At 38.4% G+C, this 27,606-nt stretch overlaps 1 protein-coding gene across 1 annotated transcript in view; it reads right to left on the reverse strand.

The window, feature by feature from the left end:
- Positions 1-27,606, reverse strand: part of CNTNAP2 (contactin associated protein 2) — a 1,833,533-nt gene that overhangs the window by 1,049,095 nt on the left and 756,832 nt on the right. Inside the window, exon 4 of the mRNA XM_074366860.1 lies at positions 25,741-25,888. Coding sequence (XP_074222961.1) covers positions 25,741-25,888 — 148 coding nt within the window. The remainder of the gene's footprint in view (positions 1-25,740; positions 25,889-27,606) is intronic.

Here is a 27,606-nt window from a genome sequence, read left to right on the forward strand (position 1 = left end):
GGCTAGTTTAATTCACAACCTTGATTCCAAAAGCAAAATTGTCTAAGGGGACAAATGACCTGCCTGGTGCTTATTCTGTTGTACGATGCATGTTTAACTTGGAAATGTCTGTGCTTTCCGACTCCATCTCCTAAACTCGTACACACTCCTTAATTTATGTCATTCTGGTTTCGATTCCCATGATGTCAATAAACAACACATGCTAAGGTCACCATCAAGTTCAATTTTACTAATTTAACTAATTTTTAAATCCTCATCTTAAATGATCTCTTAGCAGCATTCATCACTACAGCCACTGCCTCCTTCCTGGCACGCTTTCTTGTCACATTTCTTTCTGGATGTCCCCTGACTTAAGTCTGTCTCCTTTGGAGCCTGGGTTTTATTGCTCGGCCATTAGATTTTCAGGTGCTCACAGCTCAGTCTTGGATGCTCAGCTCTTCCCACACGACATTCACATCCTAGGCAATCGGATCCAAATATGGCTTCACGACTTTCCCTAGCCATAGTTACACCGCACTTGTGTCTCCAGCCCCACTGCCACTGAGTTCCTGAGTCCTTTATTAGTGAGTTGTTCACTAGACACATTGTGGATGTTGAAATGCACTTCAGGTTCGACATCTTCAAAACCAAACTCATGACACTTCCTACAGATTCTCTACCATCAGTCCATACTTCTGTGCCCGGCATTGCCCAACAGCTGGCAAAGCCAGACGGACTCGTGAGAGTCATTCTCAACTACCCTTTCCCACCAGCGTTCATGTTCAGTCTATCACCAAGTCCTGCAGTTTTTAACCTTCTACTATCCTTTAAGTCCTTCTGCTTACTCCTGCTCTGCTACCACCATCCCAGTCCAAGCTGCCATCTCTCACCTGGTCTAAAGCCGGTGCTGACTGGTATCCCCAAGGCTTCTCTTGCTGCTCTGAGACTTGCCCACCACACTGCAGCCAGAGCAAGGCTTACACAAAACAGATACGATGACGTTATGGTTTTTCCTCCATCCCCATCACTCCCAATACACACACATTTTTGGCTTGGATACTTCAGTGGCATCCCCTTGGACTTCTAATAGAAAAAAAAAAAATCAATAACCTGGCTAATAAAGTCATATGTCAGGCTCCCCAAACTCTCCAGCCTCATTTCATACCCAACCACCCTTCAATTTCTGTGCTGCGGCCACATCAGCCTTCCTTTTCCGTGCCCAGGATATGGAATATGCTCTTTTATGTACCTGGAACGCCCTCAGGCTCCTGCCTTCAGCCACCTCCAAAGCTCAACCCAACCATCACTTCCTAAGGCAAATGTTCCCTTAGCTTCATAATGAAGTCACATCTCCACTGGCATCTATTACCCTCAGAGCCCCACTGTTTCCCAGGATGAGCATGGTTGTAATGCCACCTCCGTGTGCAGTTCTTCAATGTCAGTCTCCCCCATGACAGCAGAGACTGGTTTTCCTCCCCACCAAGGTACTGTGGGCACATCCCCAGCACCTAGGACATGGCTGGTTCAAGTACTTTTTATTGAATAAATGAATATTACTATGTCCAAACAAAAGTTGTTGATACAAATGGCCAGAACTCCTATGCATGACTCGAAACAAAATATTTCAGTCCTCTGTCTAGTACTGCATTCACCAGAATTTTTTCAATCATTCATTAATTTACAAGTTCATTCGTTCCATGTTGTTCCCTGCTTAGCCCTAATGACCCTTGCCCTTTTTTCCACACGTTCCATTCTTATTCATTTTCCAGACCACAGCTTAAGTGTTAACTTTCTTATATATTGCCAGCAAACATTTGTGAAATGAATGATGGCCTTATTAAGTATTTATTGATTGCTGTAATTAGGTGCCAGGTACCATACTGAGGCCTGGGCTTACAAAAATTGATATGAAATATTTTCTGCCATCAGGAGCTCATTATATATTTGAGGATTGCAGTCATGTAGAGAGATAATTAAAGCATAATATAAATGCTACAGTGGAGGGGTGCACCTCCCGCGTGTTGAATGATGCACCGGGGAATCCTGCTGCTGTTCCCACTGAGTGTGGCTGCAGGAAGATATACATCCTTTTCTCAGGATAATCTGCTTTCTACCTGTTAACTGTACAACTTTGACCATATCGGTGAATTGCTTGCTAGAAAGAAGCAAATCCACTCTTTTTTTTTTCACCAGTGTTTGATACTGTCAGATTTTTATTATTTTTTTAACATTTTTATTGATTTATAATCATTTTACAATGTGTCAAATTCCAGTGCAGAGCACAATTTTTCAGTTATACATGAACATATATATATATATTCATTGTCACACTTTTTTCTCTGTGAGCTACCATAAGATCTTGTATATATTTCCCTGTGCTATACAGTATAATCTTGTTTATCTATTCTACAATTTTGAAATCCCAGTCTCTCTCTCCCCACCCCACACCCCTTTGGCAACCACAAGTTTGTATTCTGTATCTGTGAGTCTATTTCTGTTTTGTATTTATGCTTTTTTTTTTTTTTTTTTTTTAGATTCCACATATGAGCGATCTCATATGGTATTTTTCTTTCTCTTTCTGGCTTACTTCACTTAGAATGACATTCTCCAGGAGCATTCATGTTGCTGCAAATGGCGTTATGTTGTCAGTTTTTATGGCTGAGTAGTATTCCATTGTATAAATATACCACCTCTTCTTTATCCAGTCATCCATTGATGGACATTTAGGCTGTTTCCATGTCTTGGCTATTGTAAATAGTGCTGCTATGAACACTGGGGTGCAGGTGTCATCCTGAAGTAGGGTTCCTTCTGGATATATGCCCAGGAGCGGGATTCCTGGGTCATACGGTAATTCTATTCATAGACTTTTGAGGAATCTCCATACTGTTTTCCACAGTGGCTGCACCAAACTGCATTCCCACCAGCAGTGTAGGGGTTCCCTTTTCTCCACAGCCTCTCCAGCATTTGTCACTTGTGGATTTTTGAATGATGGCCATTCTGACTGATATGAGGTGATACTTCACTGTAGTTTTGATTTGCGTTTCTCTGATAATTAGTGATATTGAGCATTTTTCGTGTGCCTATTGATCATTTGTATGTCTTCCTTGGAGAATTGCTCGTTTAGGTCTTTAGCCCATTTTTGGATTGGGTTGTTTATTTTTTTCTTATTAAGTCATATGAGCTACTTATATATTCTGGAGATCAAGCCTTTGTCAGTTTCATTTGCAAAAATTTTCTCCCATTCCGTAGGTTGTCTTTTTGTTTTACTTATGGTTTCCTTTGCTGTGCAGAAGCTTGTAAGTTTCATTAGGTCCCATTTGTTTATTCTTGCTTTTATTTCTATTGCTTCAGTAGACTGTTCTAGGAGAACATTTTAGAGATGTATGTCAGATAATGTTTCGCCTCTATTTTCCTCTAGGAGGTTTATTGTATCTTGTCTTATATTTAAGTCTTTGATCCATTTTGAGTTGATTTTTGTGTGTGGTGTAAGGGAGTGTTCTAGCTTCATTGCTTTACATGCTGCTGTCCAGTTTTCCCAACACCATTTGCTGAAGAGACTGTCTTTATTCCAATGTATATTCTTGCCTCCTTTGTCAAAGATGAGTTGACCAAAAGTTTGTGGGTTCATTTCTGGGCTCTCTATTCTGTTCCATTGGTCTATATGTCTGTTTTGGTACCAATACCATGCTGTCTTGATGACTGTAGCTCTATAGTATTGTCTGAAGTCTGGGAGAGTTATTCCTCCAGCCTCTTTCTTTCTCTTCAGTAATGCTTTGGCAATTCTAGGTCTTTGATGGTTCCATATAAATTTTATTATGATTTTTTCTAGTTCTGTGAAATATGTCCTGGGTAATTTGATAGGGATTGCATTAAATCTGTAGATTGCCTTGGGCCGTGTGACCATTTTAACAATATTGATTCTTCCAATCCAAGAGCATGGGATATCTTTCCATTTTTTAAAGTCTTCTTTAACTTCCTTCATCAGTGGCTTATAGTTTTCTGTGTATAATTCCTTCACCTCCTTGGTTAGATATATTCCTAGGTATTTGACTACTTTGGGTGCTATTTTCAAGGGGATTGTTTCTTTACTTTCTTTTTCTGTTGATTCATCATTAGTGTAAAGAAATGCGACTGATTTTTGAATGTTAATCTTGTAACCTGCTACCTTGCTACCTTGATTCTTCAATCAGCTCTAGCAGTTTTTGTGTGGACTTTTAGGGTTTTCTATATATAGTAGCATGTCGTCGGCATATAGTGACACTTTTATCTCTTCTTTTCCAATTTGGATCCCTTTTATTTCTCTCTCTTGTCTGATTGCTGTGGCTAGGACTTCCAAGACTATGCTGAATAGGAGTGGTGAGAGTGAGCATCCTTGTCTTGTTCCAGATTTTAGTGGGAAGCTCAAATCCACTCTTTTAAAATATTGCTGGAATATTTCTTCCATGGAAAACACTTCACTAAAATTTTTGATGGGCCATCGCAGATGAAATGATACGACCTAGAGCATCACTAAGAAGGCTGGGTTGAATTGCTTTACATTGGGAAGATGAGAGGAATGTGGCTATGGTGGAACAGCTGGAGGAGGCAGAGCAAGAGTCCCAGAGACATGATGACGAGTCAAGGCTTATCTTGATGAGGCTCTGAAGAAGAGGGAGACTGAACCACAAACCTGGTGTCTGAGCATTAGTACAGACACACACACACAGACCCACACAAGGCCAGGGACAGATTTTATTTGCTTAAGTTTCTTTAGAAAGCAGTGGCATCTGTTACCTAGTTCTATATTGCTGTGTTCTGATATAAATCCTTTCTAAATGTGAATCCTTCTCTCATAATTCCTTAAACCCGTCAGCTCCCAATATAAGTATATTCAAGAGAAACTGGTACAGGCTGTGGTTTTTTGGCCTTAGAGTAAATTTTTAAAAATCTTTCTTTAAATAGCTTAATTTATCTCTTGCTTTTTCTCTCATCTAAAATAAGATACTAAGTTTATCAGGTGGTTACTGTACTCTTAAATCAGACCATGCCATCTGAACTACCTTAACTGCTTTAATCAACAATTTTCTTTAAATTATAGATATTTTCTTTAGATATGGCCATTACCTATAAATATGAAATTCAAAAAAGAACATAAAAGTATACATGAAATGGAGCAAACAATTTTGGGCAATTTACATTGCACCCTCGTGTCCTGTACTCTTGGCAAGATGGTATGACTCCCGTTTTCACGACAAAGTCTGATAAATTCCCTGGAGTTCCACCTTAGAGCAGAACCGGAGATAGGTTAGGTACAAATCAAAGGCTGACAGCCTAAGCATGTGGGAGATCTCCGTATCAGATCTGTTGGTCCAGCAGCTCCTCTGAGCTCTCAAGGGCTCCTAGCTGGCTAGATTCTCCACTGGGAATCTCATAATTCTCAAAAGAGTGATCCACTGATAGGTACGGTTAATATGATGACATTTCTCAGGGCATCTGAAACTTGAGATGGGCTATCCACCCATATTTTAGGATACAGAACAGACAGGCTGAATCACCTGACACTAGAGATGCCATTTCCCCCAACAATGTGCTTTATCTGTTTCTGCATTTATGCTTGCTTATGTTTTATTTGATCATTTCTAATAAATCTAGTTATCCTCAAAAGAGTGTAATTCATTTCCACGTGAAAAGAGACTTTGGCATATACTTAATTTCCATCTCTGGTTGAAGACAGGCACAGCATATTTGCTTCCAAGCAGAAACCAAAGCCATGGGTTTGCATGGGGCTGCCGTAAGCGAAGGGCATAGTACTGAACTAGCCTATTTTGTTTCAGGTTAGAGAGAGATTTTCTGGGGATTTGTTTACTGAGTTCACGTTAATAAAACAAGTGCTGAAAATGCATACAGAGCACAGCTCTTATTTCAAGCCGAGGCTGTCCGGGGTCCTGCAGAAGACTAGCTGACAGCAGATCACTCCTCTAGAGCTGTTCTAATACTGCAGCTGCTACCCAGATGTGGTTACTTAAATTTAAATTAGTTAAAATTAAACAAAATTTAAAATCTAGTTTTCAGGCCCACTAGCTACATTTCAAGAGCTCAATGGCTACACATAGCTGGTGTCTCCTCTATTGGATGCGGCAAATATAGACTATTTCCTCCATCACAGAAAGTTCTACTGGATAGCCTTGCTCTAAATACTATAGAAAACAGAAAATGAGAGAAAGCAAACGTTTATTTTTACAGCTAAAGAGTTTGGAGGTACTGGCTCTATAATGATCAACATGGATGCAATTTTTATCTCTTTTGATCAGCTCCCAGGCCACATCAAATTTAAATTCCTTTATTTTTGGGATCTCTTTCTTTCCCTACAACTGCTTTTTTACTCTCTATCCCGTAAAGTCCTACCACTTGTTTCCCACTGAATAGAATTCACTGAGGGAAAAAGAAAAACTCAACAGCTGGAGAACATGTGGATGGTAGGATTCTGAGATGACCCCAAGATTCCCCGTGTCTGGTACAAACAACTGTGTAATTCCCTTCCCTTGAGCAGGACCTGTGACTGTGGTAAACTCACTCCTTCAGTTAGCTCATGTTATATGGCAACTGGGGGGGGGGGCGGTCCACAGAGGTAAGTAAGGTCCTATATGGTTCAGGGATCCACTGGAGAAACAGGCCAGGAAGATATATATGAATTAAGAGACTTATTTCAAGGAATTGGCTTATGTGATAAGGGGTCTGGCGAGGCAATATTTATGCCAATATTTTTCATCTTGACTCTTCTCCCACTACTGAGGTTTACACTCTACTCAAATTCAGTTTCTCAGTAAGAAAATTAAGAGTCTGTAAGAACACAGGCACTTACTAGTCTTTAATTGGGATTGATCACAGCAAGGATTTAGGAAACCCAGAGTCTCCTATAATGTTTAAATAAATGTATAAAATCCAATAGGTCGGAAGTTCTTCCCAGACATATCTGTAAGGCAAAAACAACTTCAACATGATATGCTTTTCAGGTTTAAAGTAAGGGAAGCTCGTTCACAAGGCGACCTTAGGTGACCGTGCGCACCGAGAGGCAGAGGCCTGTGGTATCACCTGGACTGTCTTACTCCAGTTTTGGCAACCAGCAGTGGGATTTTGAATTTTCTGCTCTCTTGGCTGTACTGGCAGCAGAACTAAATGGAATACTTTAGGCCGGGCAACGATCTGCTAAAAGATACAGTCTACAGACATCTTTAGTTGAGCTTAAAGAATGGTTCTGGACCACTGAGAGGAATTTTTTTCTGTCCTCTATTCATATAATAGGTCGATGTGACCTTTGTTGCTTTCGAGTATTTGCATGCCAAGCTCCAGCTGCAGATGGCAAGTTTTTGTTCCTTGAATCTCTGAATTCACTTAAATATGCTCCTTCACAAAACTACCTTTCCCACCTTAATGTTGCTTTGGAGGTTGGAAAGTTGACGGACATGAAAAAAAAAAATAGGGGTCAAGATTATCATAACTTCTCCATTTTCTTGAAGGCTCCTGACTTCGATATCCACTAAAACCTAAATGAAATCAAAACTGTAGTTACTCTAATCAGTCCCACCTTTGAAAAAATCAGCTGAAAAATGAGTACCTACTTTGTGCAAGGTACATTCTTGATTGCTGAGAAGAAACAGTTTATGTCTTCAAGAAACTGGTGATGGACTTGGAGAACATACTAATAAAGCATTGTTAAGTCCTCATGAAATGTAACTCCTCATGAAATTATATGATAAGGGGCAAAATTAACATAAAAGTGATATAAGGGAGGAGATTTTTCCATGTGACCCACCCACTGTGGGTTCCATTCAGTGTCTGACAGTAACCAGCTAGTCTGCAATCAATAAATTGCACGTATATGCATGACTGGGACATTGCACTGTACACCAGAAATTGACACATTGTAATTGACTGTAATTCAATTAAAAAACAAAACAAACAAATAATAAATTGCAGCCACCCTGGACTTACCTAGAGCTGAAGTAAGAGTTGGATAAGATTGTCTTAAGTTGTATGTAACAGTTACCCTTCCTCAAAATTCTTTAATAGTTGAAACTAAAAGCTTCATACTTAGACCACAAGTTTGTCTTCAGTTGGATCTCATCATTAGCCAATATATTTCTTGGCTTAGAACACAAAATGTTCTCTATGTAAAGACTCAAATGGCTGTCTTTCATTTTAAATTACTACATATAAGACATTTTCTATTAAACTCTTCAATTAATACTTACAATATTAAAAATATATATTTTCATATTCACCTGACAAAAAAGGAAATTGATTTTAGAAAAAGACTGATGACTTGTCCAAGATATAAGAGCTAATAAAAAAGCTGCTGGGATTTGGGCAAGACTGGGTGTGACAGCAGGTTCCCATTCCTTTTGTGGCTTTAAATCCAATCTCACTTGTAAGTTTTTCTATAGGAAGCAGAAATTAAAAGAAAAAAATCACATGGGGCAGATTTATTCAATTACAGAGATATCCAAAGGTTCAGTATTTGATTTTTCCATTTGGGCAGATTAAACACTTCCACAGTCTCCCTTTAAAGGGATCTGAGCTCTGGAAATTACACAAAGTTGATGCGGGATTTCAAAAGTTGTAGTTTTTCAAATTTTTGGTTTTCTAGATTAAAATAAGTCACTTGGATTTTAACAATTTCTAAGAAAGGATCTGTTAGATAAAGATACATTGAAGATGGAGAGAATAACTTTCCATTCACTGCAGGCCTTTCTCTCTCATGTCTCTTTCTTTGGAGATATTTTGGCATTTAATAGGTTCCTCTATGATTCACTGAATATTTTGTAACTTTTTAGGGGGAAATACACAGTAAGCACTGTTGCCTGGAGAGGAGCAAGAGGCTAGGAGAGGAAAGGTGGTGCGTGTGCATTCAAGAGAATCCAAGCAACACTCACCTTCCGTGAGGGATGCCCGCCAAGCACAGGGAAATGTCAGGTCTACAGAGAAGAGCGTGGTCGGTCAGAGAACTCTTCCACATCATTTAGCAGCTGAGATGCTACCCTTTTAACAACAAATGGCCTCTTGTTACGAGGTGGAGAGGTTTTTATGGTAGGAAATGGATTGCATAGCAGTCTACTGTGTATGTGTGCGTGTGTGTGTATTTTTTTTCCTTTTTTATAAGGGGTAGAATAATTTTATGAACTACTTGTCATGAGAATTCTGATGGATCAGTTCAGTTGACACTGGAATTTTAATAATTCTTTGTTAATACTCACTCAACACATCATTACCGACAACTCTCCAAAATTAAAAATTAAAATGACACATTACATAGCACGTGGATGGTCATTTTAATCATTTCAAGTCAGCATTTTAATATAGAGAATATTAGTTCTGCTACTTTAACAACGTCATTTCAAAAGGCAAAAGCGTTATATTTAAAACCACTAATGAACATTGCTAAAGATCGAGAACAGTGTTATGAGCAAACATATATTTCTCATTAATTTTAATGCTTCCTTCCCTTTTTCTTTCCAGCTATCACTCCTCCATCTTCACATCTTTCTTTGTTGACAGTGACTGTGATTTGCTCAACTTGCAAATCCTGACTCTATTCAGTCAAAACGATCATACAAATACTTTGAGAAATCAAAATTGTGATTCCGTAACGGTAGTTCTCATCATGATTTTGATGACACTGACATACTGAACTTCAGGTGGTTTTTTCAGATATGCCTGTTTTTAGTTCCTTTTGGCCCACTAAACGTTACTTGCTAGATTTTTCTGCCTTCCTTTCCTGATCCGCATGTGATTTAATTCATTATTTTAAAAGGGAGCTTAATCATGAATATGCTCTCTTTCCCTGGGCTCAGTACACCCCTTCAGAGTTCCACTGGGCTTACAACAGTCCTTCTCATTTTCCAGAAAAACTGAGATTTTTACTGGCTCTTCATCCTTAACTAAGTGTCAGTAAAACTCCCCTGATTGTAAAGGAGTCCGACTGTTTCCTATACCTGTGGTTGCATAAGTCTCCTCTTGTGTAAACTGCTGAGCAATTACTTATTCCTGATAAACCTTCTATACCTTTGAGAGACAAAATAGGGGAATCATTCTTTCAGAAATATTTCAAGAGAATCTACTGCATGCAAGGAAGAATGCTCAGATGGTTCAGATCCAACACCCACCTGCTGAATGGATTCTAACAGAAAAGAAAACACCCATGTACCTTTGATAAAATACAACAGGAGAGATGAGTCTAAGGACTCAGATAAGATTCTCTATGGTTCTGCCACTAGTTGTGGCCCCAGGAGGACCACTTTATCTCATCCTGGGGGCTCAGGGTGTCACCCGCAAGAGGCTGCCACCTCAAAACATGTTCTGGCATCCTGACTCCTGTTTCCTGCTTTTGCTCAGCATTAATCATGCCAGAGAACCTCTCTTCTAAATACTGGAAATTATATTTTGATATGAAGGTGGTTTCTATTAGAAAACAATTACTACTCCGTATGAGCATTAGGGCCTCATTTTTGATGCTTAATTAATGTTAAAGGCATGTTTTCTGATGAGTTTGAAAACAGATGGTGGATAATAAAATTCACATTGGAGCTGAGACCATGAGAAATAGATGAACAGCTACTAAATCATCGTAAGTGCGACCAAAGAGAGTGAGGGAACGTGAACAACAGCTACAGTCATCATACAGCTGATACGTGTGACAGCGGACCTGAAGCCAGCCGTTGTGTTCAGACCTTGATATTTATTAGCTGGTTTAATCCCTGTGACAAATCTATGGCGTCAGCATTGTTACTCCTATTTTGAGGTGGCAGAAATGGGGATGTGGAAAGCTTAAGCAACCCTCCCAAACCACCCATTAAGCAGGCATCAAACTTACTTTAGATTTAAACCCAAAGAGTCATTTCTTTTCATTGTACTATATTGTTTACCATAAAAGATAATGTTACACTTCAAAATATGGTTAACCCAAATAATCACTATATATGCATAGTGTTTTCAAATCTAAAAAGTGATGCTGTGAAGCAAATTCTGTTCAGATGAATTCTGAATATGTTGATGGCACACACGATCACCCGTGGCTCTCGGCCATATTAGAGATTGATGAAAACACAAATTATTTAATTTTAAAATTGATTAAAGCAGAAAACAAGGAATCATTTTGATTAAGATAAACTTTCACCCTTTCTGATCTAAAAGAATAGGTTTTTAAATTATTTTCTCATTATGAACAGCGTATTTATTCTTCAAGTTATTACTAATCTAAGCATTCTATATGCTATTCAGAGATATATCTTGAAATATAAATCACAACAGTATAGAGCTATTACACTGATTTTTTGTATATCATTTAAAATATAAACTTCAGGTACTTTTAATGGTATTATTCATTTTATACATATCATAAAGAAGTGTCTGAATTATATTATAAACACCTGTTTACAGAATAAACCAGTTTATTCAGGTAGCTTTATATTTTCCTTCAAGCACAATAACTGGTTGCTCTTCTGGAGAAAAGATTTCTAGGTGGAACATCCACAAGCTCCCAATGGCTTCAAGGGCCCCGGACTGCTGGAGAGGTGACAGTCACTGAGCTTGGGAGAGGAGGGGCGTGGACAGGGGGACAGTAAGTGTCAGGGCCAGCCTCACACTTGGACAGACAAGTGTGTACACACAATGACACAGAGTAAGAACCTAAAATGGGACAACAGCCAGATCAGCTAAGTAAATTCCCCCAAGAACATCAAGATGGGAGCTTGACGTTAAAACTGTTAACAAAGGAATGAGAACTTTCATACACAGCTGAATTTGTTAGTGGCGATTCAAAGCTTGCATACATTTGAAAACTATATTCTGATTATTTGAATGCTGATCATTTTTGAACGTTAGTAATAGATCTATAGGATGTTAGTAATGCAGACAAGTATGGAAACAAAAGTGAAAGTTATCCATGACGCCACAGCGCAGAAATAAAGATGGTGAATATTTTGACGTATTTTCATACTTTTTAAAACCAACTTATAAGGTGAAGAGATACTGCTTTGTATAAACAATTTTATATATTCTGCTTTTCTTTAATACCATTTCATGACCATTTCTGTTGTCATTAAAAATGCTTTAAGTTTTTTGCAATGACTGTACAACATATCCAATCATTTTTCTTTCCTCTACAACTTTCAAATGACTACTTTCAGGAAAAATTTTATTCTAGGTGTATTGTGCTTTACTGAGGCACAGAGAAATCTAATTTTTCTTTTCCAGTTGTCCTTTTGGAAGCATCGGGGAATAAGCAATCAATAAACAAACAAGTGAACAAACAAATATTTCATTACCTGGCTTTTACACGCACTGGTTGAGTAAACAAAAACTTACTTAGTTGTTAGTTCTTCATCTTCTCACTGGTGAGATGGAGACAATAATAGGTCCAGCTTTGCAGCAGGATTAAATACAGCACTTAGCACAGTGTCTGACAGGGTGTCAATGCTCAGTAAATGCTGGGTACTCGCATGCAAATCAAGATAATAATATCACCACTGTCTTCCTTGTGGATCTGTTATGCTCTGGTTTTTAAGCTGTTTAGGAGGTAACGAGCTTTCGTGGAAAGATTAAAATTTAGGTTGACGAATGTTTAACACACGGGTAAGTTACTCCAGTTCTTTAGACGTTGGTATTCTCATCTGCAGACTGAGAATAACACCACGTATATGGCAGGATTATGAGAACATGACAGATATAAGCCATAAACACTCAGAAAATGGTAGCTATCTCTCAGCTTCTAGATCCAATACTTCCTAGCAGGTATATTTCTGACTCAAACTAGTGACACTCAATCTAAACAAATGACAGTTTAGTTAACCAAATCACCCTCTTTTTCCTTAACTGAAAAGCAAGCATGGAAATAGTAATACACTGAATTTTGAAATGCGATCCCAGCGTATTACGGGGGAAAGGTCACAACCAAGAGCATTCCTTGGTCTTTACTCTCACCCCCTCCCCTAAAAAGGCATCAAGTCTCCTCTTACCAAAAAATAATAATCAATTTTGCGGTCAAGATTATGGTGAAATAAATGAATCATCTGAACCAGATTGAAGCCTCCTGGAACTACGCGAACAGCTTTGATTTGGTCAGGCCAAGGGACAGCAATGGAAAATCAGCCAAACTAATTTAATAACATCACCCAGCAGAGAAACTGCTCGAACCTCTGTACAGAGCGTCCTTCCATACTCTCCACATATTGTGCCCCGCTATGCGCATCTCTGAATAAACATGATGAAGATGACACAGTGGTTTTATTCTCAAAATCCACAGGGCATTTACTTGTATCATATCCTTCCATTTCTTACCACAGGCCTATGAGATGGGGAGGAAGAAGCCGGCGTAGCATTCCATATGTACTGGAAAGATGTAACACGGATTACTGAAATCCATTCACCGGGTCACGTGCTATTATGTGGCCCACGTAAGTGTTATTAAAAGGGCAAAACCAGGCTTCCCTTCTTTCCTTAACCAGTAGGCATGCAGCCCTTTGAAAAGGAAGCTGAGAAATAGGACAAAGCTTCATTTTACTTATTTCTTCTCTTTTGAAGGAAATTAGCCTTCACACTGATTAAAGGTCAAGGTTTCTCAAATCTGAATGGAGTGTATGGAAACAATATAAATTTGTAGACTATTAGCAAGGCATGTTCTATAATATCCCTACTACTTTTAACTGTCTATTGGCAAAAGAGAAATGCGAAGGAATGACCGGATAAATCACATAAATCACACTCTAACTAAACTAGGTGGAGGATCCAGTCAATCTTATTTTGATCCCAAACTTAAATTCACCTTAAAGAAAACATAAAATTAGCCAAAAAAGAATATTCAACCTGATCCTAGATGAAAAGATGACAACAAATGACAAAAGGATGATGGATGGGCTGTTAAGCAAAACAAAACAGCATGTATTTTAGAAAATTAGAAGACGTTTTGCATGATTCTCCACAAAGAGCACAGATAAAAGATATGAGAAATCAGGGGGTCATTCATCCTTGTAATATTTATGCCGATAAAGTGACACAGTCGTGTTTCCCCCTGGAGCACACACACAGGAGATTTATCTATATCAGCACAGTGTAATACATGACTATTGCCCTTATCAGTCTAAAGTCTAAGGAAATCTTAGTATGTGGGACATGCTTTCTGCACACAGCAGGCACTTAAATACAGATTAAATGAAAATTAAACAGATTCTGACAATTTGTCTATTTTCTTTATTTCAAAGTGGCCAACAATATAATGAACCGATGACCAGGTGACAAGCACCATCTGTACGAGCAGTTCGCACCCGAGGGCAATTCTGCACTGCCCCCTCCCACCCCCAGGAGACAGTTCCTAATGTCTGGTGTCAGAACTGGGGGACACATGATGCACAACTCGCATCTAAGGGGCAGAAGACAGGGATGCTGCTTAAGGGTCTACAGTGAGCAGGACGTCCTCTTCCCCGCCACATCCAACAACGAATTATTTGGCCAAAAACATCAACAGTGTCAAAGATGGGAGACTTTGATCTATATTAATAGTCACTGTGGGCAAAGTACAAAATATGAATTGTTTTAAAACATTTATTGATTCTTTTATTTTAGGAAGAAGAAAGAAAAATAAGAAAATAAATGGAAAATAAAGAGAGAACAAGTGCCACAAAGCATTAAAGCAGGAGGCTATGAGGGGGCGCAGAGAGTATGGAAGGTCCGAGCGGCTCTGAGAGATGCAGGGATTCTATCATCATGCTGAGGAGTTTGGGGCCAGCTCTTGAATGAATCCACACTGTTGGCTGACAAAGGAGGAAACACAATGCATTCTCTAGACATCTTTTGATCTTAAATTGAGAGATTACTTTGTAGCATGGTTTTAAATGATTTTGTGTCACGTTTTACCTTAAACATTGTTAAAAAAAAAAAAAGTTCATCTGAAGAATGAATGAAACCTTTCGTTCTGCTCTACCCCTCAAATATGCTGCAGGGCATCTCACTGGGTTTTGTTGTATTAATTACTGAACTTGCTTTTTGATTGCTGACACAACCACTAGTAAATACACTTAATTTGGGGTCAACTGAAAGTATCCCTGTAACGGGTGGACACAATATCTCTAAATTTGGAGTCGGGGTGAATCAGAGGGGCCATTAAACCCGTTGTGCTAAGAGTCAACAACTTACGAGATGAGCTCAGCCATGTTTTCACCTTATCCTTTGCAACACAGGAAAACCTTGTAAAATGATTTGAGGGAAAGAGCTATCTTTTCTGTGTAAACACAATGCCATAGGAAAGAGGACTCCTCTCCCAGATATTAAAACATCTGCATTTCAAAGGAAATGTAAGAAGACCCTTGCTCACTCTCTAGATTTCTTCTGTACAACACACACACACACAGCTGGCAGAACACATCTCAAGTAGCACAAACCACTAAATATAAACAACCTGATAAACAGGAGGCTGACTGCAGGGAAGGAAGAATGTTGCATGAGGTGTTGCGTGTTGTGGATTTGACTGAGGCTGGTAGTGAATACAGTCCATGTGGTGATATGTGGATCTCATGGTTAAATCACATTTACACAAAGATCTTATCCTGAGCCTAATTTTACCGATAATTTCAAGAGACAAGCAATCAAGAGACTTTGGTTTAAGGCCTAATATTATGTGTACACTGACATCTAAGAAAAACCAGGAGGGTCTGAAGTGACCTACCCCAGGTTCCCCACACACCCTGCTCCCAGGAGTAAGGTCTCCCAGCCAAAACTCCTCCCTTATTGCAGGGACCAGGAGGCGTTCCCACGTCTTCCTGAACATTTAGGTTGTGAAACATCTCCCTTCAACACTTCAGTGATTATCTAGCTTACAAGTCATTCTCCAGGGAGCTGTGACCATCAATCCAGAGAAGCTCAATGTGTTTCCTAAAAGCAACCTAATAGAGGGCTATCTTGCTCAAGACATTCCACAGATAAGGACTTTCCTCCTAGAAAAGATAATTCTTTGGGGCTGCTTGAGGGCGCAGTTATTGGAATATTTAAAGGGGTTGGTCCAGGTCAACTGCCTTCTTAATCTCCTAGGATCATCATTCTCCCAGTAACTGGGAGTACAATGGAACGTGAGTCAAGTTGTCTAACTCCTCGCAGTCTGCCAGAACAAGAGGACGACTGAAAAGACTGATACAACACTGTTAGGAACATAACAAAATACTACATATATGCTCCAACCAGAATAAGAATATAAACAGTAAAACTGTGATAATTCTCTTCAAGTCTAGGTACGTTGGTAATAAGAATAAAATAATTAAATGTTCCTAGGTAATAGGAATAATATTATCAAATGGTTTTAAATGACTGATTTCTAATTTTTAAGTGATATATCCAAGTAATCTGGATTGCCGGAAATTTAAAAGTTAGCTTACTAAATGATTATTTTATTACGTTGTTACTTTTAATTCACGATGGTGATAATGGCCACCTTAAATATTTGCTCTTCTCTCCCTAGCTAAGCTAATTTAAATAGGTGATAATTAAGACTAACAACTCAAGAATAAAAGCTAATAAAAAAATCTTGGTATATATTTGAAGTGTTTTAAATTTTACTTCTTGCCTCATATTAAACAAGAATCATAAGTGAAATATTGATGGGCTCCATAACTGTAACTTTGACTTTAATACTCTCTGCAATCGCCTAAGATATATAAGGATTAACTTCTATGTCAAAAGGAGTTAAAATATCTCAGGAGCTGAGATTTCCTGAGGAAATACGCTGAGCTTGATAAACTTTCTGCACCAAAATGCAAAGAAAGCTTGAGCTGTGTTATCTGCAAGCTGCCCTTCAATGAGTGCATTTTGAAGATCAGTCTATTTAAATTTTCTCATTGGACATCTGGATGTGCAACCGTGTTGAGATATCTGTCTTGCTGAATAGCTCCTTCTACACGTCCTTATGGTGAAAGCTGTGAGATGATGTTTACAGACATTAGAATCTACAAATAAAATTTTCTGAGCCCATCACTACGATTACAAAAAATCCTTGAGTGCAGAGAAGAAGAAAAGAATAATTAACGAAAGGAGAGAGGCACCAGTTGTCAGAGAGGAAGTGATGCTCTGTTCTGCAGGATTTCTGGGTCTGTGACTAACTCACTTATACAAGTCACATAAACTTGTGGATTTCCGTTTCCTTATTAGTAAAACAAGGGATTGGGCTGAGAGGTCTCTTGGGAACTTTTTAGTTCCATTCTTGGAGAATACACATCCGGTTCTTTGTTTCAATCAAAAAGCCTTATTTGTAAACCATGCTGGAGCATATTATTTTTTGTTATTTTATTCTCATCTTCAGCCAGTTACAAAATGACATGCTTTGTTTTAATACGTCTATTTTCCTTGGAAAATTATTTTACGAAAAGAATTTCGGACTAACATTTACATAAAAATATATTCTCTCTTACTTTACAGTAAAGTATATGATTATTCCTAATTCAGGGCTGCAAACATGAGCGTGATGTTTTTCTTTACTAATAATTTTAGTTTGTGCTACATCAACCTTGTTGATTTTCTATGTGAACGTTGACAATTTTTGAGGGTAAATTTAAAGTTAGATTTTGTAGTAAGCAATACAATGTAAATCTAATTCTAAATCACTGACCAATATTTTTCCGAAACATAAACTATCCGCCCCCTGTGACTGTCTTGCACCTAAGCAGAATGATAATTTGCCATGGTTTCCCACTGAATAGACTGAATAGTAACTATCTTCCAGGCAAATAAATTACAGAGGAAAAAAAATTAATTAAATGCTGATAACATGTATCTCTATAGACATGAAAAATGAGAATGCAATTCTTTGTTTGTCATATTGTAAATTTCCTTTCCATGCAAATGTCACTCTCAAATGTCAACCCAGGAAGGAGACCTACTGAGTAGCTGACTTTTGAATCGTATAAAATGACAATACCTTATTATCTTTTTACACCTATCCTTTTAAATTTAGGTTGTTAAGATAGTAAAGACCAGGATGCAAATTGTCCAGGATATTTTCACCATCTGGAAAATACCAGACTGCTGCAAAAAGTATCAGCTGAGGCATTATCAGCACCAAGGTGAGCCCCAAGTAGATATATATATACAGAAATAGTCTGTTACAAAGTATTCCAATTCCAGTCTGAAGCACAGCCCACTTTTTAAAGAACTGGAGAACACTATGTGCTTGAGACTAAGTTCCAGTTGTCTTAATAACGGGCCATTCCTTGTTATAACATATCAAGTTTATTTTTATCTAACTGCATAAAAACTTAAGACCACAGCATGCTCTTGCATACATTACACACCAGCACAACAATTTTAATTACCCCTTTACTGTGTGTAACCTGACTTCAGTGGCTATTACATCTATTTTTATACTGATTTACTTTGATTTTCACATTAATCTTGATATAAAGTTCACATTTAATTAATAAGACTGTGGTATTTTCTCCTCTGATGCTAAGCTAAGCAATTCATATGTGTAATCTATGAAGCGGCTCATGAAACTGTGCTGTAAGATCATATTAAACAGAAATAACACAAGGTCTAGAACTATTTAATTAGAAAAATAAATACTGAGTTCTTTTTTTTTACATGGCGCTGTTGGTACATTTATTAACATATTCTAGCAGTTATTTCAACATTCTGTAGGCCCCGAGAGCACCAATATGATGCAATAGAATCATATCCTTTTTCAACCAAGGGAAGAATCTATCCAACATCAAACAGGAGTCGGTTTTCATCGAGGGAATCGATTAAGTCTGTACGGTTTACATCTGACGTCACTTCAGTTCTGCAAACGTAACTGTGTGCAGGGGGTCTGCTAATGAGTGGAATTCCCAAAAATAAGATGACTGCCCTCTCCCTTCAATATCTTACAGTCTGCTATATTTTGGAATGTTTGATATTCCACTAGAAACGTTTACATAGTGGAGTAGGAGTAAAGGGAAAAAAAAGATGTGGTTCATTCTGGAAATTCAGAGGAGTCTTCTTGTTGGAAATTGCATCTCAATGGAATTTTGGAAAAGACAGATTGGTCAGGTGCTGAATAATGGAGAAGGCACTGCAACTGAAGAGGGCATCCTGGATGAGTAGATGTTATAGACGCAGGTCATGCATTTGGAGGTTGGAATAGTTTGTCTTAGTGGAGCATAAAGCTCAACGTGGAAATGACAGGGTACAAGACGGTGGAGGTAAGAGCGAGGGCACTATGTTTCAAGCTAACAGTTTACACTTTATAGGCAATGTAGCATCACAAAGTGTTTTAAGCACATGTGTGATATGATCCAATTTGCATTAGATTTTAAATTAGCAAAATGATTTACAAATAGAATTCAATAAAGTGCTAATGGGATTGATGAATCTGTGTCATAATATATTGATCCCCCAGCAACATAAAAATCTCTTACTTCATATGTATGTGTGTGTATATGTATGCACATGTGTGTGATGAATACAGAATACAATAATACAAGTATTATGCAAAATACATTTAACATTAGACATCAGTAATATCTAATGCCAACAGGAAAACATAGGTTGACTTGCAGAAGTGTTTCTTATTTCTCTGCCCAGCTAAATGGATCTAAAAGGAAAGTCTCACCAATTTTAATGAATAAATCTTGCACTAAGTTGAGTAACGTTGTCCCCAATTTCATCACCACCCAGAAATTCAAAACGTGGCCTTATTTGGAAATAGAATTCTTACAGATGTAATTAGTTCCTTTAAGATGAGGTCATGCTGAGTTAGGGTGGATCCTAAATCCAATGACTGGTATCTTTGTAAGAAGGCCACGTGAAGGCAGAGGCAGACATTGGAATGATGCCACGGCACATCAAGGGACACCAGGAATTGTCAGCAGCCACCAGAAGCTAGAAGACAGGCCTGGGACAGTTCCTCCCTCCGAGCATCCAGAAGGAACTCATGCCGCTAACACCTTGATTTCAGACTTATGCTCTCCAAAACTGTGAGAGAATAAATCTCCGCTGTCTTAAACCACACAATTTTTGGTATTTTGTTACAACAGCCCTAGAAACCTAATACATGTACACACGGTGGTAGCTCTTGCCCTGGAAGCTGGGCGCCATGGGCGTTAGTCTGGGTTCCCTTAAAGAGAGCATTCTCATTAGCACAGCATGAAAAGGACAAAATGCTGCCCTTCTTCTATTTGTATCTGGCATCTTCTGAGATGTGTTCCCCAAGTCTGGCACTTATTTTCCACCATGATTTGCACTGGGCAATATACATAGGCTTCATTAATTATTTATCCAAATCGAAGGCATCTATAAACATTACTTTGGCTGTGTGCATCCTGGTTCGCCAAGGGGCTGACCTTACTCGTACGAAGGCTCTGGTTAAAAGTGAATTTAGTATTTGTCATCAGAAACGCTCATTGCTTTAATCAATACACCATGTTGGGCTTTTGTAAAGTGAATGTTTCAGGACTGCAGCCATAAATGATGTTTAAAGTTATTAAACTGAGACCTCTCCCTCCCACTTCACGAAGTCCCTTCGGTACAGAGTGAGAAGATTAGCATCAGTGCTCTGGGAGAAAGCTTACTGAGTCCAAAGACACAGGGAATGTCGTTAAGTTTTAAAAATAACAGCACGCACTTGTTTCAACTAAACTTGAGGGAACACCAAATGCAGAGAGCAGAATAATTTAAAATGAGTCTAAATTCACTGAAGCTGGAATTCATATTATCATCAAGGCAAGACAGGAAAACAAAACAGCAGAAGCCCTAAAGGCTTAAAAGCAGTGGCCTGGAACTGAACTTCTCCCTCCATTTGAAATACAGTGAACTTCCATTTTCAACCCTGAGAAGTAGCTAATTTCTCCAATGACAGAGTGACCATCGAAGGACTGACTGCACAGAAGAAAGATGACCAACACCAGGGGAATTACGGTCGGCACAGACTCCAGTAGAAGCAAGGTTCACATTGATATTTCTCCGTCTCTAGTTCTTCTGGCCAACTCTGAAGCAAAAGAAGTACAAATCCATCCCCCAACCTGCAGGTATAAGGCAGAGCTCAGATCAACCCCCTGAGGGGATTCCAAAAAGATGAGAGAATTCATTTCTCTTCCATGGGAGTGATCAAAGCCTGGCTTCTCCTTGCTGGGACCCTGGAATACACAAGGCTGCTACTCTCATGAGGACAAAACGTATCTGGACCACATTTCTCCACTCAAAGGTCCGTGATTTCCTTCCCATTGAAAACTCAAACGAAGCCCTTGAGACAATAGTTCACTAGGTTCAAAACAAACAAACAAAAAAAGCAGACCATCTTCTAAGGTTCCACTCCCACATGAACTCCACTACAGGTAAATTTAAATCACAGTAATTTTGGGAAAGCAGTCCACAACAAATATTTTAACTCATCTTTTTCTTATTGTAAACATGTATATGTTTCTTGGAAAAGACATAAGTGTATTTTGCATTCTTCACACATAGATATGTGAAAAATAACTGAATCTGGACATGGGCTTGGAAAATGGTCTGGTTAGGGGAATGACTAGGCACCAAATTTCTGACAATGAAGACAGCTTCCAGGATGACTAAATGACTGCTCTCTAAACATTATGCTGTACACCAGAAATTGACACAACATTGTAAACTGACTATATTTCAACTAAAAAAAAAAAACCCTCTGAATTAAAACAAACAAACAAATAAATAAATAATTGCTTTCCAATCTAGGGGCAAAAAAAGAACTCAGAGGCCATCATTTGAAAAATAAATGTTACAGGTTTTTTTTTTTTTAAATAATAAAAGAATATGGGAGAAAAATAATAAGAAGCAGATGTTTTGGTTCTTATAATCTGTACCCTCCAATATGGTAACCAGCAGTCACACCACCTAATTGTAATTCAAATGAATCAAAATTTTAAAAAATTTAGTTCTCACTTGTCTTAGCTACATTTCTAGTGCTCAACAGCCACATGTGGGTAGTGGCTAGAGCAGATTTAGAATATTTACATATTTGTATAAAGTTAAATTGCAGAGCATTGCTCTAGAGCTATTTTTATGTTTTTTTATTTTCTAAAATGATACTGATGCTTGTATCTGTTTCCTGTTGCTGCTATAACAAGTTACCACAAACTTGGTGGATTGAAAAAAACGGAAATTTGTTCTCTCACAGTTTTGGAGGCAGGAGTCCCAGATCAGTTTCATTCATTGCGCTGAAGCCAATGGGTCGGTCGGCTGGACCACAATCCCTCTGGAGGCTCCAGGGGAGGGTCTGTTCTGTTTCTCCTCCAGTTTTGAGTCAGCTCACATTCCTTGGCTTATAGCCTCATCACTCCAGGGCCATATCTCTGCCTCTGTGGTCATACTGCCCCCTCTTTCCTGTCTGTGAAATCCTCCGCCTACCTTTTATAAGGATGCATGGGTAATGCATGATAATCTCCATGTGTAAAGACCATTAACGTAATTACACCTGCAAACGTTTTGCCTTAAGAAGTAACTTTTACAGGTTCCAGGAATCATGACCTGATATCTCTGGGAGCCATTATCCAACTTACCACAACCAATTACACTGCTATTTTTCAACTTCTACCTTACTTTATGTTGCCAATTTATCATTTACTTTACCAGCATCTATTGGTATAAATGTTGATACAGTTTTCCAAAGTATATGATTTTTTTCCCCCAGAGAGGCTTATACACTAGAAAAGTCTAGCTTTCTATATAGCTTCACATATTTCTCCTTCTTGTCCTGTGATTGCCAAGGTCCAGGCTTGATGGAAAATCTCATAAGAGCACTAACTCAACATTTTACAAAGCTACTTGAAATGACTGTAGAACATGCTGTCATATTTTAAGCCAGACTTGAGTCAATGGACTATGAGCCTTTTGGCAAGCTGGTTTTACCCTTTATTGTGGATTCTAGAGTAACTGCATTGACAGTGTCAGTTTTCAAATGATTACTTTTAAAGAAAGTCGTCTCAAAAATAAGATGCTTGTTTAGCTATCATAATGAGAATGAGAAAAAAAAAAGACATGGTTGGCTGTAAAACCTACTCAAAATGATTAGAAAACAGATAAATAAAAGACAACCCAGTAGAAGCATGGGCAAGGTTCTTGAACAAACCCTTCAAAGAAAAAGGTATACAAATCACCAGTAAGCTGAACATCTTTAAAAATCGGGAAAATGTTCATTAAACCTAAACTGCAATTAAAGAATGGCTAAAACTTTCAAATCACTACTAAATGTCTGAATTCATAGAGTGACTAGGAAACTCCTGTACAGTGATTTTTGAGGATCTAAATTGATACAACCACTTTGGGAAAATGTGTCATTATTAACAAAGTTAAACACACACATATCCTAACTCAGTATTGCCCCTTCCGAGGTCTACACCCATGAGAAATGTTTATAGCAGTTCTATTGAAATAGCCCAAAACTGGAAACAACTCAAATGTTCATCGACATGAGATGAATAAATAATTGCAGACTATAAACAACAGAGCAATAATACTCATGAAAATAAATGCCTCAAACAACATGGGTAATTCTCACAAATATTATTTTGAACAAAAGAAGTCAGAGGAGAAATAATGCATATTTTATAATTCTATGTATATGAGATTTTAAAAAAGAAAAACAATCTACTCTATGGGAATACAAATCAGGTGATTTTTTTACCTTTCACAAGTAGTAGTAACTGGGTGAGGACTCAATGGATGCTTCTGGGGTGTCATGTAATTCATTTCTCGACCTGGTGACAGTGACATGGGTGTCAACTTTCTTAGAATTAAACAGCTAAAAAGCAAAACAGTGGTAGGGAGCTCTGGTTGTACCACCAGCACGTCTGGCTTCCTTTTCAGCTCCATCACTCAAGGGTGTGAGCCTTCGGGCAGACTTTAACCCTCATTATTAGTATCCTAATAAACACTCGTACTAGATTAATCACTCCACTTTGTTTCTCATACCATGTTTTTCTTTTTCACTGTGATATTACTAATACTTAGCATATTTTATGACCCATAAAATTACTCAAAAAATAATTATTAATAAAATAAATCACACACATCATGGTTTCCATGGAGAGTATTACTTATTTTTCATTTATGGAAACTTGAACACGCTCCTTAGAAATATATCATAGAGACAAAAACATCACGTATTATCTTGGCCTTCCCATCATGATGCTGACAGCTAGAATGCATGTAAACACAAGCTTCTGTGCCTGTCAATACCCAGACCACAGAGGAGAAAGGACCCAAATTTATGCTAGGGTTCGTTTCTGGCTTCTCCTGAAACCTTCCTCCTCAAGATACACACTCTCCTGAAGAACTAAATCTGTCTGTCTCTCTACTCATTATATTTGCTATAATAAAGTGATGACCAAATAAAATAAACACCTATAAATGTTTTAAAATGCTCTCCTTGGCCCCTTTGTAGTAACTAGCTCAGCTTCCGCACAATGATTTGCCCACAGATAAATAAAATATGACTTGGTCATCATTACAGCTACTAAATCCATACAGAGGTGAAAGGTCTCTGTGTCTTTTATTATCAACTGCAAAACATTTGGCTAATTTTTAAAAGCTGGCCCAACAGGACATTCACGTTTGCTGATTACAGTGAAGCTTCTGTTTCTGTGGGCCTGTAGGAAGGGGGTAGGGGAGAGTCTAACAGGAAACTCCTTGCATGAAACTGATACCCTAATTCCTGGCCGGTCCACACCCAGTACCCCTCCTCCTCCAGCCAATGAGAACAGGAAGAAAAACTTCCTGGGAAGAGTGGGCTGTTTCACCAGAGAATTCATATTCCAAGGCCAGTGCTGGCAAATCATATGTTTGCAGACCGCATGTGTACTACCCAGGGGCTTCAAAGAGCCTCAAGTCATCTTTAAAGTTATGCTGTGTTAGTATTGCCTTCCTAGAAGCAAATAAGCAAAGATCAATCTTTCCAGAAGAAGCCACCATCAGCCTTGGCCTGAAAGATGTTCCACAGATAAAGTTTAGAAGAAACATGTCCCAGTCAAGATGGACAAGCATAAAGATAAGGATACGGATATACAGGCAAGAAGGCTAAGAAGAAGGAAGGAAGGAAAGAAGGAGGAGGAGGAAGAGGAGGAGAAACCAAGCCCCATCAGCAAAAATGAGCAGAAAAATGATAGAATTACAGTCCTAAAAATCCATATACTGGAATCATCACACACACACACACAAACACAAATGTATTCAAGAAATACAAAAGAGTAATCTAAAACATGATTAAAGGAAAATAAGCTTTATAGGTAGGTGACCGAGTAAGTTTTTAAAAGGAAAAAAATAAAACAGAAAATAACAATTGACATTAAACCTCACTGGTTGGCTTTCAAATAGTAAAAGATAACAACTGAAGAGAAGTGGAAGGAAGTGCTTAAGAATGTTTTCAAAACCCATCACCAAGGGGCAAAAAGAGGGATAACAGTATAGGCTCCTACTTTTTCAATATTTCACAAGACTCCAAACAATTTAGTTAGTAAGCTTTGCTGTTTTAGGCTATTGCACAAACACCATTTCCCAAATTCTCTACTTAAGATACTCTTAAGGTATTCCTATATGTGTGTTTCTGTAAACAAGTAAATATGCTTTATAACATACAAACAACCTGTCTATGTTTGTAAAGAAAGAGATGGCAATTTAGCGTCAGAAAAGGCAACAAGTATCACATAATGCAAAGCAAGGAAGTCGCTAATTAAGTGAAGATGAGAAAGCCCCCCCCCCACCCCCAGCTTCCACGACGAGCGTCAGCAGGGCGGCACTCACAGTACGCGCAGCCGTAGACCTCGGCCCTGAGCCCGATGCGCCCCTCCGCGTTCCAGTCCAGGGGCACGATGCGCACGTAGCGGGCGACCACCGGGTGCTGCAGCTCGTGCCGGACCACACTGTCGGCGTTGACGTTGCCAGGAAATGCCTGGAGAAAGACACGGGAGTCCAGAATTAGGGGGAGCAAACACTTCAGACACAACCGTGTTCCCTATGACCTAAAATAAACTTAAACTTTCTGATCCAAAGGAGGGATTTTATATTCTCTAAACCATAAACAATCTGGAAAAAAAAAAAAAAAAAAGCTTCTATACTTTATTTGAAAATACGTCCTGTTTTAAATAAGAACTTGGCCAAAGTTTCCATGGGTCCTTTCAATATGTAGAATTGCACACACATGTTAAACACACACACACACACACACACAAATGGCATTCACCGGTGTAGCCAATAAACATTTACATTACAAGCTCTACTGTTTCACATTTAAATTACACAGTAAACACTTTTTCATAGACTCCAAGCATATTTCTTGCTTTTTTAAAAAAATCTTCTCTACATTACCTTCCCATGCCATTATTAGAAATCTGAATTTTTTCCAACATCAGTTTGATAAAAAGAGCAATTGAATGTGGGGTGCAGAGGCCAGGGTCTTCTACCTTTTATTAGCATAAACTTATCTGATGGGGTCAGAAACATGTTTATTTCATTGCCCTTATATATAGAAGATTCTGTCAAAAAAGTCATTTTCCAGGAATCTTTCATTTTGAAAGTTCGTATTTTCTCTCTCTATATTTTTTCAGCAGAGAACACATGGATGTTCTTTGAGCAGGGCCATCATTCAGCAGCAAACATGTATAAAATCTCTCTTGCATAGTAAGTACAAAGCAAGTTAATATGGGGGACACAAGGATTGGGAGAGGCACAGATACCGCACTCAGAGAGAATCTCATAACAACAATCTAATAATAGGAAAAGTGTCAGCATACAATTAAATCTGAGGAAGATTTAAAGTGAGAGGCCGTCATATTTTAGAATATGAGTTGAATGAGAAATGCATGTGTGTGCTGCTTCATACACGAACAGCTACAGTTTCACAGGCACATTCTAGCCGTCTCGATCTTTGAGAACTTGAGTTTTTGGAAAGCTAGATCCCCTTTGATATTTGTTTAAAGAATTTTTTAAACTCTGAAAGAATTTTAAAAACAGCACGACGTTTTTCATCACAAAAAGATACAACATATGCACCGTGTCGCATCACTGGTGTGTTGTATTCTTGACCTGAGGTTTTGAATTTGCTTCTATATAAAATCAGGAGTTGTTTTAATCTCTTAAAAACTTACCACAACTTTTCAAAGATGAAATTAATAAGAAGCAAATAAAGAGATAAATAAAAGGTACACAGTGGCTCTGAAACAGGAGGCTCTGGTTTAAATGCACACAAACATCAGAGAGAGAGGTTTGTGGTAAAAGGTCACTCCCCAGTCGCACTCCTGGCCTCCAGAACACAGAATGTGTAATGTAAAACCTAGTAATATGGGAGGCATATTGAAGTATTTCCCCAGGACTTAAATATTTTATAGATTATTTGGATGGCCCCAGCTATCTGCACAACGGGTAATAACCTACAACATGTACAATTACATGCTTTGGAAATTAGGGTGCTCTTCAGTAATAATTTCTATTGTTTTCTCCCTGGTTTTTCTCAAGCTGGAGACTGTCATTGCCTTTTCCAAGCAGCTACACTCTTCTTCAGTCCCTCTTTGGACAAAACTATTCGAGCTTTAGATCTTAAGTTTTATCACTTAAATAAGACATCTTCTTTGCATCTTGCTGATGTTTGATCAAGAAAAATAACAAAAAAGA

Source organism: Camelus bactrianus, chromosome 7 (genome assembly GCF_048773025.1).
Source record: "Camelus bactrianus isolate YW-2024 breed Bactrian camel chromosome 7, ASM4877302v1, whole genome shotgun sequence".
Classification (NCBI taxonomy): Eukaryota; Metazoa; Chordata; class Mammalia; order Artiodactyla; family Camelidae; genus Camelus; species Camelus bactrianus.